Source organism: Phalacrocorax aristotelis, chromosome 15 (genome assembly GCF_949628215.1).
Source record: "Phalacrocorax aristotelis chromosome 15, bGulAri2.1, whole genome shotgun sequence".
Classification (NCBI taxonomy): Eukaryota; Metazoa; Chordata; class Aves; order Suliformes; family Phalacrocoracidae; genus Phalacrocorax; species Phalacrocorax aristotelis.
Genome location: NC_134290.1, coordinates 6,875,701 through 6,896,574, shown reverse-complemented (window position 1 = coordinate 6,896,574; position 20,874 = coordinate 6,875,701). Strand labels below are relative to the sequence as shown.

General features: G+C 49.4%; 1 protein-coding gene across 3 annotated transcripts in view; it reads right to left on the bottom strand.

The window, feature by feature from the left end:
* The window catches only part of MN1 (MN1 proto-oncogene, transcriptional regulator), a 114,637-nt gene that overhangs the window by 60,567 nt on the left and 33,196 nt on the right, over positions 1-20,874 (bottom strand). Inside the window, exon 2 of one of the 3 annotated variants that reach the window (XM_075110415.1) lies at positions 12,945-18,526. The exons of the other annotated variants lie outside the window; for them this stretch is intronic. Coding sequence (XP_074966516.1) covers positions 18,342-18,526 — 185 coding nt within the window. The 3' untranslated portion in view covers positions 12,945-18,341. Of the gene's footprint in view, positions 1-12,944; positions 18,527-20,874 lie in introns of those variants that run through there. 3 annotated transcript variants of the gene reach the window in all.

Sequence of the window (20,874 nt, the reverse complement as noted above, 5' to 3'; positions counted from 1 at the left end):
TCTCCACATGCTGCTCCACGATGATGGGCCAGTCACTAATGAAGGGACCACTCTCAGAGTCATCTAGGAGCCAGCTGTTGCTGTAAAGTGCATAAGCGAAACCTAGCCAGGACTGCACAACACGGCTGATCACGGGAGGTTTGCACAGAGACGAGGGAGGGCTGATGTGGACAGCCCTGGCTACAGCTGTCCCCAGGCACAAATATCACTGCATCCACGGTGGGACACAGCACGTACGTGAACCAGCCCAGGCATGGCATGAGCGTGGACCTCGGGGCAGGGTGTCCTGTGCTCCCAGGGGGTGTTGGCTGGGTTTCCCCTCAGATACCATCAGCATTCCTAAGACTAATTTCTGTGGAGAACTTCAACCTGCACGTGCAAATAGAAATAAAAGCAAGCAGTGAGAGGATTTCACACTGAACTGTCTGCCTACTGCCTGGTTAAGCTACGCACGCTCTAAGTTTAGCCCTAACTGTTAGACATAGCTCATTCTAAGTGATTCGGCTTACCAAACCTGGAGGAAGAAGTTGTGGGGGGAGCAGCTACCAACAAATACAAAGGAAAAAAAACCCAGCTTTGTTGTCAGTGGCTCTCACAATACAGCCAAGGCCCATTATGGTAACTTCCATTGCAGTGGATTTTGCAGGATCTAGTTACACAACCCTTTCCTCCTTGTGCAGTGAACCAGAACCTTTCCACTGAATTCGTCAAATTCCCCCCCAAGTGTCCTGCTTATGGAAGGAACAAATTCCCCCATCTGCAGGAGGAGAGGTACTGTGCCTAAATGCACGCTGAGTGAGAATCCAACTGGGTGCTGTGTTGTACCCTCGCTGCAGCTTGCCCAAGGTCAGCAAGAACTACCTCAGGGAAACAGGAACCAGCAGCTCTAAGCATACACACAGGGTGCCACAGCTCCTGAAACAGGAAGATATTGTAAAATTAAAATCTGGTCCCCTGCTTTGCCTTCTCCAAAAGTAACGAATACTATTCTAAGTATTATCCTTTATGATGGAAGAACCAGACATTAAGATGGCAAGCGATGGACAGGCAGCCTAGGCATGCAGAGCGTAATGGCACACAGCAGCGCTGCTGCACAGAGAAGTCATTTAGGTGAGTCACTGCAGACTTTTGTACGCAATTTCCTTAGATGAACATGCAGCCTTTAGCTGTGTGCCTCCCACATTCTTGCAGATAAGTTTCCTCTGCACTCTATAGACCTTCTTATCAGCCACATGATCCACCAGGTCTTACTTGCAGGATGTGAGCCAGACTGCCTGCTGATTCTCTTCTTGGAGAAGGCATGACCCTGCCTGAGGGATGCAAAGCAGAGCGGTCAGCCACACATGGTGGGAGCGCACCAAATCTGCTCCAAGGGTGGCAGCTCTGAAGGTGCATTTCCATAGCTTGCATTTCCATAGTGTCACGCTGGCAAAGAAAGGCGAGCGCTGGGGAAAGACTGGCTCGGCAAGGTTGAGAAGAAGGCTCTCCTCCACCAGCCTTTCAGATACAGAGGTCGCGGGCTTGCAAGGGTCAGCAACCCCTCTTAATATTCACCAAAGTAGCAACAACAAAGGCAAGCTGGGGAAAGGGAAGCGTTCCTGTGGAGTCCCATCTTCACTCTGGATACCACTCTACAATGAAGTTATTTCAAACCGCCCATAGGTTAAGCTACGGCTTTCATCCCAATAACAAAGTTCCCGCTGAGCTCTGCCTGCAAAGGCACATCAAGCAGAGACACTCAGATGACATCTAACCTCACCCAGCTCACTACAGCAGCCACCTTTCTCAGCCAGGCTGGTATTTTAGATAACAGAAGAGACTGCGTCAAATGTATAACATTTAATAAGACCAGAAGAAGGTCAGCAGCCCTGTCTGAGCAGTACTTTAAAAGCTCCCATCTGATAAAAATGTTATCTTGGACATCAGCAGTTCTTGGTAAATAAAAAGACAAGTTCCACCTTCCAAAGCAAATTACATGAATGATGCTTGGCTTTGATGATGATGATTCCGAGGAGGCAACTCTCTATTATTTCCCCTTCATGCACCTGGGCATTAACCAGAAAGCCTGGGTCACTTACTGCTTTCTCATTCTAACAGCCTGGATTATGTCTCCCTGAAATCATTACCACGTTGTGGCAGCAGCTGGGAAGCCCAGGGAAAGCACTTCCCTCTGCTGTTGTACAGCTGCCAGGAGCATGCCTGCGATCCGAGTAACAGAGCGGCCCGGCCACGGCCACGAGCAGCGAGTTGGGATGCAGTGGCAAACACAGTGTCTGACTACCCCACCAAAATGACTGAATTCTCTCTCTCAGATTTGTTGTTTGCGTGATATCTGAAACTCTCCCAGGTCTTGGCATCATGTAACACCTGCACTTTAAAGCCGGGGTGTCAACAAACCTATAGAGAATTGGCACCCAAGAGTATTCCCGTCCCAAGCCATGTTTCTCTAGAACCGAAGATGTGCCTGTCACTGGAACAGGTCACCTACCTGTTTTCTTCCCTTTGTTTCCATTGTTCATCGAGCACTGGACAGAGGGACCCAGCCAGCCCTCCACAGCCCCAACCCATGCCAGACCCGACAGACAGTGGCCGAGGGGGCAGTGCTCCTGCCCCCCACCCTCTGCTTCACCACACCTCACGTCACCCCTGTGGGCTCTGTGTTAGCAGCAAGGGCTGGTCAGCAGCAAGTGCTTCGTATCAACCCCGTGCCTTGCTGAGGCAGGCAGAGCTGTGAGAGCACATGAGGAGTTAAGCTTTTTCTTACAAAATGTGTAAAGATGTGGTCTGCACACTTGGTGAGCTGCAGCATTTGTGGGCCAAAACATTTTGCTGCATATTTCTGAAATTATTTGTCAGAAAAGAACGTCAATGACATAGAAAATGAGTTGCAGATGTAACCTTTTCAAGCATCAATAATAACTTAAGACATTTGAAACTAAATCTTAACTCACAAGTGACTACATCACACAGGGTAGTTTCTGAGGCAAGGGCTAGCAGATCAGATGCAGAACTGTAACGGATCCCAGCAACGGTGCCCCCCTCCAGCTCTCTCACTTAGCAATAAACAATTACATTCTTGCATTTGCCAAAGCTGCTTCCCTTCCTGGGACCTTTTTTCCTGATTTCCAGGCTGCTCCTGGACCCAGTAGGCACTCTTGGGTGGGGAAAGAGGCTTCCAGGCCAGGTCCAATAGCCAAGTTCCACAATGTGCTGAAATTAGGATGGCCAGAGTGCTTTCCCTGATGTCCAACATAAAAGCAAAGGCACTTTGCAAGGAAGATGTTTTAATACTTCCTCATTCACACACACACCCCGCCACAGCAGCCAATCCACACCCCAAACTCCTTGGGCTGTGCAAGTACTGCTTCTTCAGACACACGAAGGATGAGGACACCCACTAGAATGCACGGATTGCACGCTGCCGCAGTGCTACCGACAGCGAAGGAGATCAGTGTGTTTCAGTACGTGCAGCAGCGTCCTTGGTTCTGTGCACTCGTGGCATGGTCACATCTGCAGCCTGCAGGGGCTTTCCCGCTGGCTCAAAGTCCGATGGAACCGTCACTGCTATGGGTCTCCTGACATGGCCAGATAGCCAGTGCTGCCACCACACTGATATTTCTGTGATGAATATCACCACTGTATTCTCAGAGGCACATGCTTAAGGAATTTAACTAGTTTAATACAATGGGCTCAAATTGCCAAGAATGTTTGTGCATCAGTGTGAAATCAGAAATTCGGGGAGGGGGTGCTTTATCTGTCAAAGGCCAACATCAGGGGGCTGACAGAGCCAACAGTGGGAAGCTGGATTGCATTTGATACGCATCAGCTCATCAAACACAAACAGCCTTTAAAGTGCTGAAAGGCCAAGCCAGCCCTCTTACAGGCTGTAACGGCCCCACCAGGGTCTGACCAGGAATGCTCCCTGTGAGCTGCGCTGGACCTGCGTGGGTCTCCTGGCCTGATCTTTGCACCATAAATCACAGAAAAAGGGATACTTCTTAACAGCTCAAATTAAGATAAAATGCCTTCATTGTCAGGCCAGAAGCTACCTGTGTCGTCCTCTGGCCATGTGTTACTTCTGAGCTGCCAGGCCCCAGCAGTGGAGGGCACGGGATGCCCTCCCCGGAGATGTGCCGGCCACGCGAACAGCAGACCTGCTGCAGCCTCATGTGGATGGACCAGCAAGCTGGGAAGCAGCGCCTGGGCTGACCACCCACCCAGACAGGCCAGCAACTGGCCAGTTACCAACAGTTAATGACTGTTCAATAACAGCCTGCTCAGGATGGAGAGCAACAACACTCCAGTCCTCACCGTGGGCTGCCAGCACCAGTACACGCTGCCGATCCAAGAGGGAGGCCAACAGAAACCAAGATCCTGCTGAGATGAGCAGACAGTAGCCAAGCACGGTCAGGGCTGAGGCTGGGAGTCCATGCAACCATCTCCAGCATGGGCAGCACTCCTGCAGCCAGTGCCCACATTCGGCTTGGTGGGGCTCAGCAGTCCTGGGCCAGCTAGGGCGGCAGCAAGTACGCCCCTACTGCCTTCCAACCATATCTCTGCAGCCCCGCTGCAGGCTTACCAATGTCTGAAAAGAGCTGGACTTAAAATATCCCAGAGGAAAAAACCCCACAACCTCCTTGCCTTTGGATTAATACCTAGACCTCCACCGTGAAAAGACGCTTTCTGCAGCCCCCCACTGATGAGCCCGGCCCCAGCACCTGGGCTCTGTCCCTCCGGCAACGGCTGCCCTCGGGGCTTTTCCAAGGGGCTCTGCGGCCCTCTGCAGAGCATGAACACAGCCAAAGGGAATGAGTAACATAGCCCAAACATGTAAAAAATAGGCTTTTCTTACAAAGCAAAGTCCCAAATAATAAGTGAAGGAAAAGGAAGGGGGGAAACATGCCTGAGTGACCCCTCCTAACCAACTCCAGCACGACACACCGTCACTCAGCCGAGCAGGGTGCACAGCAAATAATACCGGCTCTGCTGTTGCCCCCGCCCCGGCACCAAGACCCCACACACCAGGGAATTCAGGGGAACAGATGGATTTTCCATGGGAAGGAGCTGCGACTGCTCCTTCCAGTCAAAAATGTCAGCCCCGCAGAGCCATGTGTGTAAAACATTAAACCCACTCCCTTTTCTAGGACATCAGAGCCAGGAGAGGGCTTTTTGGGATATTCAGAAGGAAATGCCCCTCAGCCTGGCTCAAGGCAAACACGCAGCGATTCACAGGCACCCACAGCTGGAGCCTGAGCCCACTGTTTCTACGTACCCAAATAACCGGGTATTTCCTCTTCCAGGTGCTTTTTGCCAATGAGGTGGAGCAATGGTAAAATATTAAATTGCATTGAAGCAGCAGTAATCTCTCAACACAATGGGCTACCTTCACTAGGGCTTGTAAGCAAGAGCCTCGATAAGGTGTATCAAGCTTACAAAGCAAACACATTCAGGAGGTTATTCACACACGGCACAAGCCACTGGGGTTATTTCAGGCCGAAACCCATGCAGAGCATGACGCTACATGCAAGGAGATCTCAGAGCTGAGGGTAGCAGCCATCTAATCTCACCACATCAAGAATAAGGAATCTTGAGGGTCCATGAATTGAGATAATTTGATTTAATTACCAATATAACACACATGTCTCTATCTTTATTAACCTTGGAAATTTAAATAGTTTAAAACACACTGAAAGCAGACCTTGCCACATTTGCTCAGTGCTGCTGGGAGAGAAGGCCACAGCAGACATGGTATTTGCTTATAATGGATTTCAGGCTCAAATCATCGACCATTTCCCCAGTATCGCCACAGAGCTGCCAACAGAGCAGGTGAGGAGCACAGCACAAAGCCTGAAGCTCTCCCAGGCACATGCAGGGGCACAGGCGCTGCCACAGTCCAAATCCAGCATCTCCCAGCCCCACCATGACACAGGGGAAGCCAAGAACTACCTGACCCAAAACGCTCGCACCCCCGCACAGCGTTGCCACCCTGCTGGTCCTCCCTGCGGCTAGGCTGGCTTCTCTGGAGCTGCAGGAATGGCTCTTGTACGCATGGGCCTGCCCATGAGCAGGGCAGGGAGCTTGCAGGAAAGCATAGCTCGTTCCTCGCTCTTTTCCCTCGGAAGGTACAACCACGTATGTGTGGTGTTTTCCTTGCATTTGCAAGAGGAGATGCAATGCCTATGGGGCCTGGAGCACAGTCAGGTCTGGAACGCCTTCAGTTCCTCTAAGACAGGGATTATTTTCCATGGTAATTAACAAAATGCTTCTGTTAGCAGCAAGGGGAAATACTTGAAATTATGTATCATATGTAACTGAAATTGCACACCAAAAAGCAGCATTAGAAGAAGGCTACGTCCGCAAAGTCAGAAGGTAGGTGTTGCCAGGGCTGATGCTGCCTGCAGCCTCCAGCCTTCAGCACTGCAGAGCCCTTGTGCAGAAGTGCCGCCTCCAGCACCCGGCAGGACATGCAAGTGGCCATCGTCCGCCGGAGGGGAGCGCAACAGAGCGCAGCTGGCTCTGTGTGCAGGTATGCCGGCATCCCATGCAGAATACCTGGTTCTATTCCCAAAGGACAGGAGCCTCTTGATGTGGGCATGAGCTGCTCTGTGGAAAGCGTGGAGACTACCACCAGACACATTACCTCTCGGGGAGATGGGCAGTCTCATGCAATGGCAGCATGAGAAAGGCACAGAATTCTTACTGGCAGGCAGCAGGAACCTGAGACCACGATTTTCCTGGGTTTCATCCCAAAACACATTTCTTTGGGCTGAGTGACACTCTGAGTTGCTGGGCAGACCAAGACTTGGGAGCACAAGCCACAGAATTCAGACCATTTAACAATGCAAATATTCTAATAAACAACCCAAAAGACCTTCCTAGTATGGGAGGGAGGCATTTTTGGGGATAGGTCTCCACAAAAGCAAAATATTTCCCAAGTAGGCTTTCCACTCAGAACGGAGGACAAATAAGGTTCCAAAGCCTAAAACATTGCAAGAGGTACAACACACACACTGCGGACATAGTGCACGTGTCCCGGCCCCTCTCTCCAACACCAACACGCTGCAGCGTGGTGCAGCTGGCCTGGACACCAGCCACAGCTGGGCGGCTGCTCATGGGGTGCCTTTGAGGCACAGCAGGTGCAAAGAGGGGTGCCAGGGCACAGGGGTGCAGCGCTGGCCTCTGTGCAGGGGCTAACAGCCCAGCTCTCCTGGTGCCCCACAGCAGCGGCTGAGAAGGGACACAGCTCTTTCGTACAAACGCATGGGGTAGATGAATACTAGGAAAAGCGGTGACTCAAGAAAAAGGGTAATCCTGGTGCAGGAACAAATGGACATAAGCTTGCCCAAGCACTCCTAGGCGGGGCGCAGGAGCGCCGGCAGCAGCGAGGAGGGGACCTGAGCATCCTCTAGCAGGAGCAGGGACACCAGCCTGGCTCACCACGTTGTGCTTGTGGGTGACACCAAGGCGTGCCTGGGCAGGAGGCAGCACCGGGAGCAGTGAGGCCCACCAGCCCTCGGCCGTGCGCACATGCAGCGTTGGACCGGCACCCTCACAACTCAGACCCTGCCGGAGGACAAACGGCCCGTTGCAAACGACTGAACAAACGAACCCCGCTTTGCCGGCCAGAGCAGTGTGTGGATGCTAAGCGGCACGAAGGGATGCGTCTCCGCTGCGGCAGCCCTGGCCGGCGGTGCTGGGCCACGCGCCTGATGCCGTGTGCAGGTTATCACAGGAGACCCACACGTGTTCACGCCTCCAAGCATCCCTGCACGCCACATAATAACCACGCTGAGCATGTGCAGCTTTGTTGTTTTAGCCGTACTGTAGAGGCGCCTATTTACTTGAGAATCATATGTTTTCTGCCCTGGTCCTCACTGTATTCAGAACAGTTACTTAGCTTCAATAAGCCCCTTGTTAAAGCCTTTTCCCTTCTGTAATCTCATCAAACTAACCAAAAGGAGTTTGTTCTGAAATAGAGTCCCATTTTGTAATCTGGCTTCCTATAGGAGATCTCCCCATGCGCACTCAGCCCCTCCGCCACAAAAGGGGTCTGCTTGTCCTAGCGCGCTAACAAAACACTGCCGTCTGTTTGGGTTAGCCAGCAGGGGGTTAATGAAAAGCCCGGCCCTGGGGACTCCCACCTTATCTGCAATCATGAATTTATTGAAGAATGTGTTAATGTGCTGGATTTTATTCATCAGGGGTCAGGGCTTTTCAAATTCTTCCTCCCAGCTCCCCCTCTTTCCATCCCTCCCCAGCAAGCTCACAATGCTGTTTAAACAAAGGACTCCCAACACAAAGAGCAAATTTACACAGTAAAGTTTTCTTGCAAGCCCAGAGCAGAGTCTGGAAGAATTCCAGCTTTATAAAGAGAAAAGGGGTGGGGGGAGAAAGGGGGAAGGGAGAGAGGGGCATTTTGCAGAGGATAAAAGGAAACTGAGAAAAGTTCCCACCTCCTGAAGCTCAGCACTGAATATTCTCTGCCAGTTAACCCCGATGCATTACAAACTCTTGCGGATGTTTCAACAGGACATGAGCCCTCATAACTCCAAACTTTTCTTGCAGGAGGCTAAAATTAATGTTTTAGCATCAAATTTAGGGAGACATTTCAACAGCTTCTTTGTCTGTAGATTAATAACAATAGGCCCTAAAAGGACACAGCAAACATTAACCAGGGCTCACAGTTTTTCCCATGTGCCAGTTTTACAGGTGGTGATATAAGCAAGATATAACAGGAAATAATGAGGCTAAGCGATAGCTTACAGGCCTTGCAGTGTCTACGTGTCCAAGGCCAAGTGAGAACGTGAAGGAGCCTCTGTTCCCACATCCCGCATCCCACCCACGTGCCATGCACCATCCCAGGACCAGAGGCCACCAGGGTCCTGCGGGGAGCTTCCCTGCATGCCCACCCACCTGGGCGCTGCAGATGCACAAACCCGCTGCTGTCTGTCTGCAAGTGCTGCAAAAACGGCGGTGTGATCCCAACACAGCCTGAACAGCCAGTGGGCTCTTTTCCCCTTCCATCACTTCAAACGTTGCCCCCACTCTACAGCTGGGGACAAAGGGTTGGTTAGTTGGTTTTATTTTTTTTAACTAAAAGGTTAAGACCCCCTCCCACTCTGTCAGTTTTAGATGTGCTGGTCAGAGCTTTGGGAATTAGAGAACAGGGAGCAATCCCGCACTAATTAACCAAAGATGACCTAAATGATTTTCTTCAGATCTTGTCACCTCCACTTCCTGTACTATCATTAATAAGCTCTGGCAATGTCTCAGAAAGAAGAACAGCTCAGAACTCCTCTATTTCCACCTCTGTCCATCGGGTAAATGTTACAGAGCTTACCTGAGCAAAGCGTTTTCAAACATTTTACAAGCAAAATATATGTGAAGTTATTGGCCATAAAGCTAAAACTACTGGGGAGGCTACAAACTCCTTGTCACCAGGCAAGAAAGTAACCGCTTCCGGCATGTAACTTGGAGACTTTTGGAAATAGTCAATTCATATTAAAAGAAACCCATCATAATTCCATTTTCTAACAAGTTTCCTAGCCAAAAGGATGTCATTGACCCAAATTTTCATTCCTGTGTTTATTTACTTTGGTTTGCAGAGAAAGCGAGGCCTTTAGCCATACTCTCATAAATCCAGCAGCAGTCTGTGAGCAGCTAGTACAGACAACAACTTGGGAAAAGGGGGTTTGAATGACCCTGAGTCACACACAGAAGCCCGCAAACAGCAAAGAGCAACACAGCACATGTTTCTGCCCCTCTTTGCCATGTGCAGCTCTGCCATGACTTGGACGCACATGTTCCTGCCTCCGCCCGAGAGGTTCGGAAGGGAGGCTCCGCAGGCAAATGGCTTCTCACTCCTAATGGCCAACCCCATCTGGGAGCTGTCCTGAGTGCTCTGCCACGCTCGCAGCCGCCCCGCTGAAAACCACGCACGCTGGTGATGCAGGGGCAGAGCTGCCCAGGCTGCCGCATGGCTACGTGTGTGCCCAGCTGCCGGCGCGGCCGGGCGGCTGCGGAGCGGCCGGGCAGATCTCGGCACACGGGATCCAGCTGCGCTGCCAATGGATCCCTGACTGCTGAACATACAATACATATTTATAGAGTCTCCTCCGTGACAGGAATGCCAAAGTCTCGTGCAGAAAATAACTCAAAGGACATAATTAAATCAGTTAAATGGCTTGGGAAAAGAGACGCAGCTACAGCCAGATTTCAACTCTCGGCACAGTCTCAGGGCACACGGAATGACGATTAGGAGAGCAAGAACTATAAAAGCTCTCTGACCAACTACTTGCTTTTCTTTAGTTAATAAACTATAATCCCTGCTTAACACTGACACAGACCAGAAACGAGCCTCTTGAGCACAGAGCACCGGGCACGAAGGCAAGCGTTCGGGGTAAGCAAGCACCGTGGCAGCATCACCAGAGGCCACAAACTTTACCGACAAGTAAAGCCAGCAAAAAGAGTAGGAAATCAAAGATCAATCAGTTTATTTTCATCTGTTAACATGACGCACAGCGAACAGCGAGCTCCTGCTGGCTTTTCGGAGGCAGGTGCTGGGAGAGGAGCATTGCTGGTGCTGGAGGGGCAGCTGTGGCTGCTGCCAGCTGCAAAAGGAGCCTTTTCTCCACAAGCAGCTCTGGCTGTCGAGAAACGGCCATTGCACACCAGAGGAGCCACGTGAATCCAACTGTTAAGAGAGCTCATGGCCAGCTTTACTGGAATAACTAGGGCAATAAAAGGCGCAGCGCTGTGTTACGCAGGCTGGGGGGCAGGCTCTGGGGAGCTGCCCCACAGCAGCCACTCTCACGGCCCAGCCAGCTGCCAGGCAGCTCCAGCCACGGCGGCGCTGCAGGGAGGTCTGTCCCCTCCAGACAAGCTCCAGAGCCACAGGTGACAAGAGGACAAAGAGAAATGCTGCAACAGAGAGAGGACACACTGAGGTGAGCAGGACAGCCCACAGAATCCCAAGACAGCATCTGGGCAAAGTGGCTGAGACTGAAGCTGCACCGACTGTCTCAAACACCGAGCAGCTGGGAGGGTCCCAATGGTCTCGACGTGCGGGGTCGCCATCCCGCAAGTGTCTCTGGGGATGGGCTGGAGAGGGGGCGGGAGCCATCAGTGGGAACGAGGAATACCAGAAGCTCCCTGCCACCAAACTGGGCACCGGTCCCACAGGGGAACTGGTGGCTGTACAGGGAGAGGGGAAGGTCACATCTTCTGTGGGTATTCACTGCGAAGAAGGAATTGCACAGCTGCCAGGAACGCAGCTTTGATTTCTCTCTCAGGATCAAAAAGAAGCCCAAACTTAAAAAAACACTAGTACTGAAAAAGTAACTTCAATTATTTCAGTCTTTTTGAGCTGAAAGTTGGGGAAAAACATGCATGCTACTTACACAGCAAGGAACAAAAAGCTGTGAAAATAGATTTACTTCTCAGAGGAGTTGCATACAGAAAAAAAGTAAGCAAGTTACTTATTTTTAAAGCTAGAGTTATAAAGTATCTAACATATAATTACCAAATTTAATAAGAGAGACTGTTTCAAAACAAAATAGCTTTTTATAGCCAAAGTTAACAAATTTCTGGCCACTAGCTCTATACCTAGCCAACATAACAAGGTGAGCTCACATCTTTAAAGCAGATTACACTTCTCTTCCATACATAGTTTTGTCCCTTCAAGAATATTAAAAGCGTGGTTTGAAAATTAAGCAAAGCTTTCTCCCTCAGCTGACTTGAAACATCTCTCAGAAGAGCTTCATCTTTCCATTTCTGCTTTCAGTGTTACAAAAAAATGCGGAGGGATCGGATGGAATACAAGGTCTTGGTACTTTGCGTACGTTTTGATGCAGTACGTGAGAGCTCCTAGACACGGAATTCAGCGTGCGGAGCCGCTGCCGAGGTGCGGGCACGGCTCAGCGGCTGTGCGGGCGAGGCGGCGGCTCACCGTTGCGCTGCGCACCAGACACCGCGGCGCTGTGCTGCAAGCGCGCGGCAGCTTTCTGCGCCCCCGCACCTGCTGAACAGATGGAAGCACCGCTGCCGTGTTGGCTGCGAGTATGAAAGATACGAAAACAACGTGTTTGAACATTGCCTGGCCTATTGCGCACCTTTTTTTTTTTGCTTTGGAAAATACCATACGACTTTTCTCCCGAAGGACTCCTTGGACAACTCGCAGGAATGTGAAAGGCTTAAGAGTTTGAAATTTGAGTAACAGAGATGAAGGGACTTTTTAAGAAGCTTGGTAAGAGCTCTAGGCATGCTCTTCACAGCATTCAGCTCAAAAATCTTCCCAGAAGAGGTGCTGTGGGAGATCTAGCACTCCAGCTTATGATAAGGTCAGGAGGAACGTCCTCCTGGACTGAGGATCCTCTGAACCCGGGGAGGAGCCTCCTCAACATTCAGCTGCTGTTCCTGGGGAGGTTTATCTTCCCTCATCGAGCCCCATTTACGCAGACGGGGTAGCTCAGCAGCCTCCTGGATCTGCTCTGTTATATCACAGGAGAAGTGACTTTAGCTAAAAAGACATTTCTAATCGCTCCAGTTAGTTCCAACCTTTGCGACCTCCGTGTCCGTCACCGTCTGACCCAGGAGGGGCTGGATGCGGCTGCGGGGCTGCACCAGGAGCTCCCGGGGACCCGCGCCGCCAGGCTGCCGGAGCAGGTCACCGTGCTGCAGCAGAGCGGAATCTGCAAAGCCTCGGCGCACCAGGAGCAAACTGCGTCCCCACACCTTCCCGTAGTCATCAGCTCTGCGCGAGAGCCCGAGCAGCGAGGGAAGGCAGCTGCTAGGGACGATGTCCCCAGATCATGGGCAAAATTTGTACCGATCATCACAAACCCCGGAGTTTACCTGTAAGTGAATAGTATCATTTCACTTCACATGTTTGGGAAAAAAGGACTTATTACAAAAATCAACAAACATAGTATGAAGTATACAATAGCCACCATTAACATCATATTTATTGTTATTTAGTTGCTCAGTAAAACATATACAGATATGTACAATATGCATGAATACAGAAGACTGCACTTTACATATTTAAAAAAAAGAAAGAAAAATAACACTCAGTTTCATGAGCTATTGTCACAGTCTTCCAACCAAGCATTTAAGAAATGAATTTAACAAGAATAAAAAAAAAAAAAAAAAAAAAAAGATTACTGGATTGCCTAACACACAGCAGAGTCAAGTTTTCATATTTTACATGTGCAATAACATTTTTCAGAAGAGTTTGCTATGCAGTACGGATTACCAGTGTTTTGAGTTTTTTTTTTTCTTTTCCATGAACCAAATTTAGTACAAAGAAATAACATCCTTTTGCTTAAGGCTGTTTTAAAGCTGTAATATTCTTGGGTAGTGAATAGTGATAAAGTTATAACTGCCGGAAATCACAGCCTGCAGTTTCATCAGTCAGAATCTATGAGCGGATGGACTCAAACCAACAATTTTAATAGAGAATTTCTGAGACAAAATTAGACTATTTCCTCCATTAGCCTTAAGCAATAAAGGAGAAACAATTCTATAAAAATGGGTTATGCTCTTACACACCATCCATTGAACAGCTGTGAATCTAGTAGTTGAGAAAACCTTACACTGCAGCTTAACAAAAATAATCAAAATTCACCAGTTTTGTTTCTGCCTGCGTTTCCCCACCCACCCCGCCCCGTCCTCCCGCCCTCCCAGCAGCCGGCGCGTTTCACTGACCTGTGCTCACCTTTCCCCTTCCCTCCTTACGCAAGGTGGGAACATTTTGCCTTACTGTTGGTGCCTGGAAGCCTCGTACTGATTCCTGGTTTGGGAAGGCCGGCCAGCCTCAGAATCACCACGTAGACATAGAGTATCTGAAACAGTTAGCTAAATGACCCAGATGACGTAATTCTGACACTTGTTCCCTTCCACCCTAACCACACAATGAAATCCTTACCTATTTGATGAAAGTCACCATAACTAAATAAAAATGAGTCTAAACTCTCTCTCACTGATGCTCTAACAACCGAGCTAGAATAGCAGAGACCTAGCAACCCTAGGAAAAAGTGATCTGGAGACAATTCGCAAGAGTATTTAATAAATAAGGCCTACTCTTTCCTTTTTTTGGCAAAGAGATATTTTATCGCTCCTCCCAATTTAAATGCAAGAGAGATTTTGCTCAGTTTGCTACTACGTTTTAACTTGAAGACTAGGTGCAGAGTTCTTTTTAACAAATACCAATGGAGTCAGCGAGCTGGGTCAGGAGGTCAGTGACGTCCAGGCTCGCCCCTACCTGGCAGCTGGGGCACAGGGCTGCGTGGGAGAACTGAAAACGCCAGGCAAGGCAAGGAGAAGTCTCCAAAACAAACGTGAAGCCACATTTTAGCTGTTCTTCACAATACAAAGCAAAAATTGAACATATCTTAATGGCACTTTTATCACAGGTCTGACTTCTTGGTATAACGTCCCCCCGTCTGGAAGCCCTTTAGGACAAGCAGGTGTGAGTTTATGTTATTCTGGCTCTAACTCAGTCATTTGGGGAACACGCAGCTCATAAAATTTCACCCTCTGTTGCACCAGCTCATCCTCCAAAGGAAACAAGCCTCGAGCCGTGCGGCTCAACAATGAGGGCTGTGAGCAGAGGTCAGACCTCGGGTACAGCTCAGCTCTGCCGCTGATGTGCCTTCGACCCAGCTCAGGCTGATGCCGTCTGTGCCTCAGTTTCCCTCTCCACAAAAGAGTGCAACTTATCTCTTGCCACAACAGGCTTTCACCTACAGCTCTCAAACATGCTTCAGCTGGAAGTATTATTATTGAGAAAATTATATCATCTCAGTTCTTACCACGTAGGGCTATGCTGGGATTTTATATATGTTAAAAAAATAATCAGTGCATTCAGTGTCAAATTACTGGAGAAAATTAGTACAATGAAAGTACTGCAGGCAACACAAGCTTTGCAACAAAGTTCTAGCCTTGTGCATATGCTGTCAGTACCAAATACACCAGGTTACGAGCATGAAGTGGTGCTTGTCCTGGTCAGTCATATGTACCGTTTCTGTTCTCATCTTTGGCAAAAAGCAAAGAAACCATAAAAGCACAGGTCGGTCCTGGCGTTGCTAACAGCTGCCCCAAGCAGAACCCACATCTCCTTTTGCTCAGTTGATAATGTCACTTAAATAAGCAAGAGCGAATGGAAAGGAGGTTAGCAAAAGGATTGCATGTCACCATATTATTCAGCAAAACTACATGGGCAATCAGGCCCAGAAGGCAGTCAACCACTGTTTTGAACTCCTCAGCATCTAAAAATTCCGTCCTCCCACTGCATCCGCCTCATGGGCCCAGCAGTGCCAGCCATGCGGGAGCAGACCCAGCGGCGGCTGCGTGCCACAGCTCCCGCACTGCCATGCTGTACAGCTCGGCAGCTGAAGACACGTCCCCTGGCTTCAGTCTAGCCCATCCTCTTCATTTCATAGGATTTAAAACTGTTAGGATTCCACCGGGTTTTAAGGAATTGCTTCTACTTTGTATTTCTACAAGCAAGTGAAAAAGTAAGTTCCAAGTGGATGAGAACAACTCCAGGGGAGAAGCTTGTTGCAGAGATCAAACCAGACAAAAAGGGTGGGTGGACCAACTGAGTCACTGCATTTCTACTTATAGGAGGATTTCTCTTTAAAAGAGATCTGAAATGTTTGATGCAGCGTTCACTGAAAGGTCTCTTCCTGGTAGCACAGGGTGTGCATCCCTGACCTCAGGAAGCCTGAAAAACCTGTTCTTTTGAATGCAGCAGGAAAAGCTAAAAACAAAGAAGTAAGCCACTGGGGCTGCACTCCGGTACAGGAATGCCACCGGACCATGAACTCTTCCTAAATTTTCAGCTGCAAGTGCTGAAGCACGATATCATATGTCTAGGCATGTGTTTCGCTGGGGTTACTCCAAGACCCACCCATGTGGGACAGGTAGGAGCTGCCAGGACAGGGAGAGAGCTGCGGACTGAATACACCATGACAGTGCTCGCCCCTGCTCCGGCAGGCACACAACCCCCCTCAGCTCAGCAGCTCCCAAGTGCTTTGCTAGACAGGATTTAAAGTTAAACAAGTTTAAAGGAGTGGGACTTAAGAAATCACAGGCAAAGAGGCATCTGCCAGAGCTGGGGCCAACCATTATTATTCTACCAGGAAATATTTTGCTGGGCACTGTGATATTTTATTGCATGTACAGGGGAGAGCTCCAAGCTTTTGGTGGCACACGCCCCCGCAGGAGGTACAAAACATCCCATCCTTTTGTTCCAAACCAAGCAGGCATGAGGCAGCTCCACAGCCAACTGCTCCAGGATGGGCAAAAATCCTCATCCTTGTGGCAGCTCCAGCTTCAGTAAAAAGTAAAATAATATTGAAAATCAAGGTTCAAGACTATCCAAATTTATCCAAAGTCAAGTCACTGACCAGACCCATAAGAGGAAATCAATCCATGCATGGTTAATAAGAGCACATTCAAATAACATTTCCAAACACTGCGAGTCTCTCTGAAGCCACACGTGACCGAGAGTGAGGATTTCAGACCACCCTGTGCCATCGGCATTTTAGGCAGAATTTCCTCTCCATTGGTGCCTACTGAGAACATTACTTCAAAATAATTAAAGGCCCAGCACAATCATTGAAGATAACATACAAAGCAGTCTTCAAACTCCATCCCTTGAGGAGGGACACATTTTGTGAATTCTCGACAGAAGTAATAAATAACCCTAGAGAGGCCGACCTTTATTTCACAGCTAAAACCTAAATCTCTGGTGATATTATTAAGCTTCAGGGAGCAGAGGAAAGTGAGCTGGCCTGAGCAGGGTGGGACGGCTCACACTCCTGTACTCAAGAGGATACACAAATAATGGACAGTGTTACGTAAAACCACAGGAGTGTCGGATCATCGTGTCAGTCGTGTTTTTATCTGGTTTGTTTCCAACTTTCTTCTCAAATAAGTATTATCTATCACGAGCAGGAAAGTATGGTTTTCCTTTTATTGTGTGCATCCAGTAACACTGTTCTTCAATGCCTGACAAAAATGGGGCCTTGAGTGAGTTCAGGCAGGTCTAAGGCGGGGTCTCCCTGCCCTGGCAGATTAGGAAACGCTGACCTTGGGCATAGAGCCTCCCGTATCTGCCTGCCTGGGCTATCCCCCCACCGCTGCCACTGCACCGAGACAGCCATGGCGGGAGCCAGGGCACCCTGCAGGCAAGTGTACGGGACGCTGGACCCTGCATCAACAGCGCCTTCCTGCAGCTAAAAATGGGTGCAAAATGGGCAGGGTGCGGCACTGGCACCTGGCAGGGCTTCGGGGACACTGGCCACAGCTGGCGATGGACCCAGCCCCAGCCGTGGGCACTGGCTCCAGCGCCAGGACACGGCACTGTGGGAAAGCGCACGCAGGAGGCACGCAGTGGCTCTGGGCAACTTTTTTCTCCAGCAGTTATAAAGTAGGAACTGTGGGAGCATCACCAGGACCAGGAGGCTGCGGCCACGCTGGGGAGCACCCCCAACTCCTCCTTGCAAGGAGAGAGGGAGCCTGGGCGTTCGTTGGAGGAGATAATGACTCTGACTTATTAAGCAAACTTCCTGTTAGACTTATTTAGAAAAACTTCTCTATACCTTCCCCGGCTGTGTCTGAACCAGCCCATTCATGGCAGAGCTCTGTCTCCGGGCTTCAGCAAGGTAAATACAGGAACGAGTGTCCTCGCCTTGCAGGGGGAGGCAGAGAGCAAACAAGGCTGAACGTTATTAATAACAGAACATAATTTTCTCAAAAAAGGGCAGGCTCATTGCCTGAATATTCAACAGAGCATTAACTGTTTGGTTTGTATGTGACTGGCAAAAGCTGGGTGTCAATATAACATATAATATAATGATGACCATTTCACTTTAACCGGCGTTTATTCCTGAACTGCTGTTCTTCAGGATCACCATTGTAATAAGCACTGAACAAAACAAAACAAAACAAAAAAAAAAAAAGAAAGGAAAACAAAGCAAATGAGGAAGAAAAGGAGGAGGAGGAGGAGGAGGATCTTTGTCTTATTATGACATACGTGACTTGGACATACGCTGAGATGAAAAAGGAAAAGGCCTCATCTATAAATGTATGCCAAGGTTACAGAATAATGGGAAAAAGTGGTCTAGCAGGAAAATCTTAAGCAAAAGTGTGCTAACTGCAGAAGGGTTAACACTGGTAACATACTGTGGCAGAAGATTAAAAAAAAGTTGAGGTTTACTTTAAATTAACCCTTTCCAGTCCATATGCCACTAAGCAGGTACCAACCTAGAAAAATAGTCCACCTAGCAGTAGCGGCCCTTTGAAATTAAAAAGAGAAAAAAAATAATTTCTTTTGTTCAAGTCAGGGCAGCCACAAAAGTCCCAAATCTGTTGGAGATGTCCGAGTGCAGGGACCTCCACGTCGGCACCGCAGTCCGGCCCTTCGCCTCGCCCACGTCGTCCGTGCAGTGGACCGAGAGGCACTGCAGGTGGCTGCCGGTCTGCGCCGTGGCCGAGGTCTTGCTCGGGGGAAGGTCGTGGGCTGGAAAGGGTTCACAGAGAGAGCGTTAGGAGAACTGTGCAATGCAACCCCATCAACTCACACAACCGGCAGCATGCGGGGAGCGTCTCCGCACCCGCCTCTGCCCCGCCGACCCGCGCCCCGGCTCCTGCACCCACGGCATTCCCCAGCTCAGGGCCATGGCATTGCTGCCGCTGGTACAGCTCCCTCTTCCCACCCCGCAACAAGCTTCTCCACCTGATTTTTCACCATGCCAGAAAAACACCAAAAATACTCTCTTTCACAAGCACTTGTTTTAAAGTAAGCCATCAATACATTTGAGTGTTGGGGATGCATACACGACTGGTTATGTGTGCCGTGGACTGTAGCACAACCGGGAGTTTTCACTCCCCCTGCACCCTCCGCTATTTGAAATCGATACTGAAACTTCTCCAAGCAGGAAACCAGCCCCAAACCCTCCAGGTCATTCCCATCGTCAGTCTCTTACGGGCACAGGTGTCCCGGTTCACCTTTTTTAATGGAGCACCACAAGAACATTTTTCTTATAATTTCTTCATTTTAGGACTTTGTATGATCTTTAGCCACCACTAATTTCTGTTAACCACAGAAATTGAAGAGTTTAACTGAAACATCCTAAATGATGTCCCAGGCGTTTTTCCTCTAGATTTCACAGTTAATATGAAGAGTAGCTAGACTTGTTCCTTGCAAAGTATACTACCATGTACTGTCACTCCATTATTTTTCCTTGCTTCCATTCTTAATACTTTCAATATATATTTCCCTGTTGCAAATATATTTTTCTCGTCTTCAAAATTTGCCTTGGTCCATGTGGCCTCTCTCTGCCCAGCACAGCCAGGGACATCTTTCTTTCACCTCCTTCCTCCTCACTGAAATCAATCACTCCTTTAGTCCTTCCCCACTGCATGTAGTCAAATCGCCAAAAAAAGCCCAAAGACGAAACCCCCCAAATTTCAACCCTCGCCTTGTAACTCCTCCTGTCCTCAGCAGCCCCTCCACGGGGTCCTTCTCACAGACCCTCTGAAACGGCAAGGCAGTGGCTGTTGGTCCACCCTGGCTGGGGCTGGGAAGCCTGGCGGCTGGCACAGGCTGGGGCTTGCTCCCCTCTCCCCAGGAGCCAGCCTGCCAGCCCGGGAACACAGAAAAGCAAACCCCCCTTGGAGCTAACACACACCCAGGAATGCCACTGCTTCTGCCAGGGATGATGCCCGAGCTGATGCAGACAGCCCTCCCTCAGCCCTGGAAGGAGGGCTTTTTGTGGGATAAAACCAGTGAGTAAATAGAAGAATGGTGGAAGGCAAGACAAAAAAGCCAACGACATCTTGACAGGCAGCCTGCATTTCCTCTCGTCCACCATTTCATTCACGTTCACCCAGAGCACAGGAGGTAAAGCCAGACCCGCAGCGGCACCAGCTACTGCAGGGACCGTAATGTAGACCCTGAGAGTTCCCATCAGGCAGGGCTGAGGGTGATGCTGGAGTATGCCAAAGATGCCAAAAAATGGCTGTGAATGTTTAACCTCCTTAAGACTTTTCTTCACATTGTCTTTCTCATGTTCCACAAAGTCGAGCAGTGCGGGTTTACCACACGCCACGGGGCAAGTTGTGTTTCTTTCACTTAACCAGCTCTATGCCAGATACAAAACAGGAACTGAACAGCTTGTTACACCATCACAGTGATATTAAAAAATAATCTTAAACTAGTCCAGAAGTCCCTAGTTTAAACTGGAAAATACTTTCAATGCTTGATTATAGGATGTCAGAGATGCTCATATTCGAAACAGTATCATAACACCATACAGAGAAACTAATTAGAACCTGGGGACACAATGCTATAAACGATGGGAGGAGGAACACAGCTCCACAGCACTGCTGCTGCCTGCTCAGCCATGTGCTACATTAGTGCAACCACGGGCAAAATCAACACAAAGCTCCGTTACACACCTCAGCCTAGCACAGCTGCGCTCTGGGTTTGCATTTCTGTAGGATACCCTCGCTCACTGCTCCAACAGAGAATCCAACATCAGCAGGTCAAAGATGTTCACATTCTCTAAACTCCAAAGTTGATTACAGTCCCCTGTAGTTGGCATTGGGCTAAAAAAAGCAGGTTTTTTGGTCAGTTTTGATAAATAAGCAGTACCAAGGGGCAGAGAGCTGAAGCACAGAGTAGAGTTCACTGAGTTTCAGCAGGCACAGTCAGTATTAGCACAGCCTGCCTTCGCTCCAGCACAGGGTACTTTTACTCTTTCCTGTCCCTGCTGAGCCCCATCACGACCCAGACGCTCTCCCTGCACCTCCCTCTGAAGAGTAACAAGCATTTTTACCTCCCAGCGGGAGCGTTTCCACCTCAGC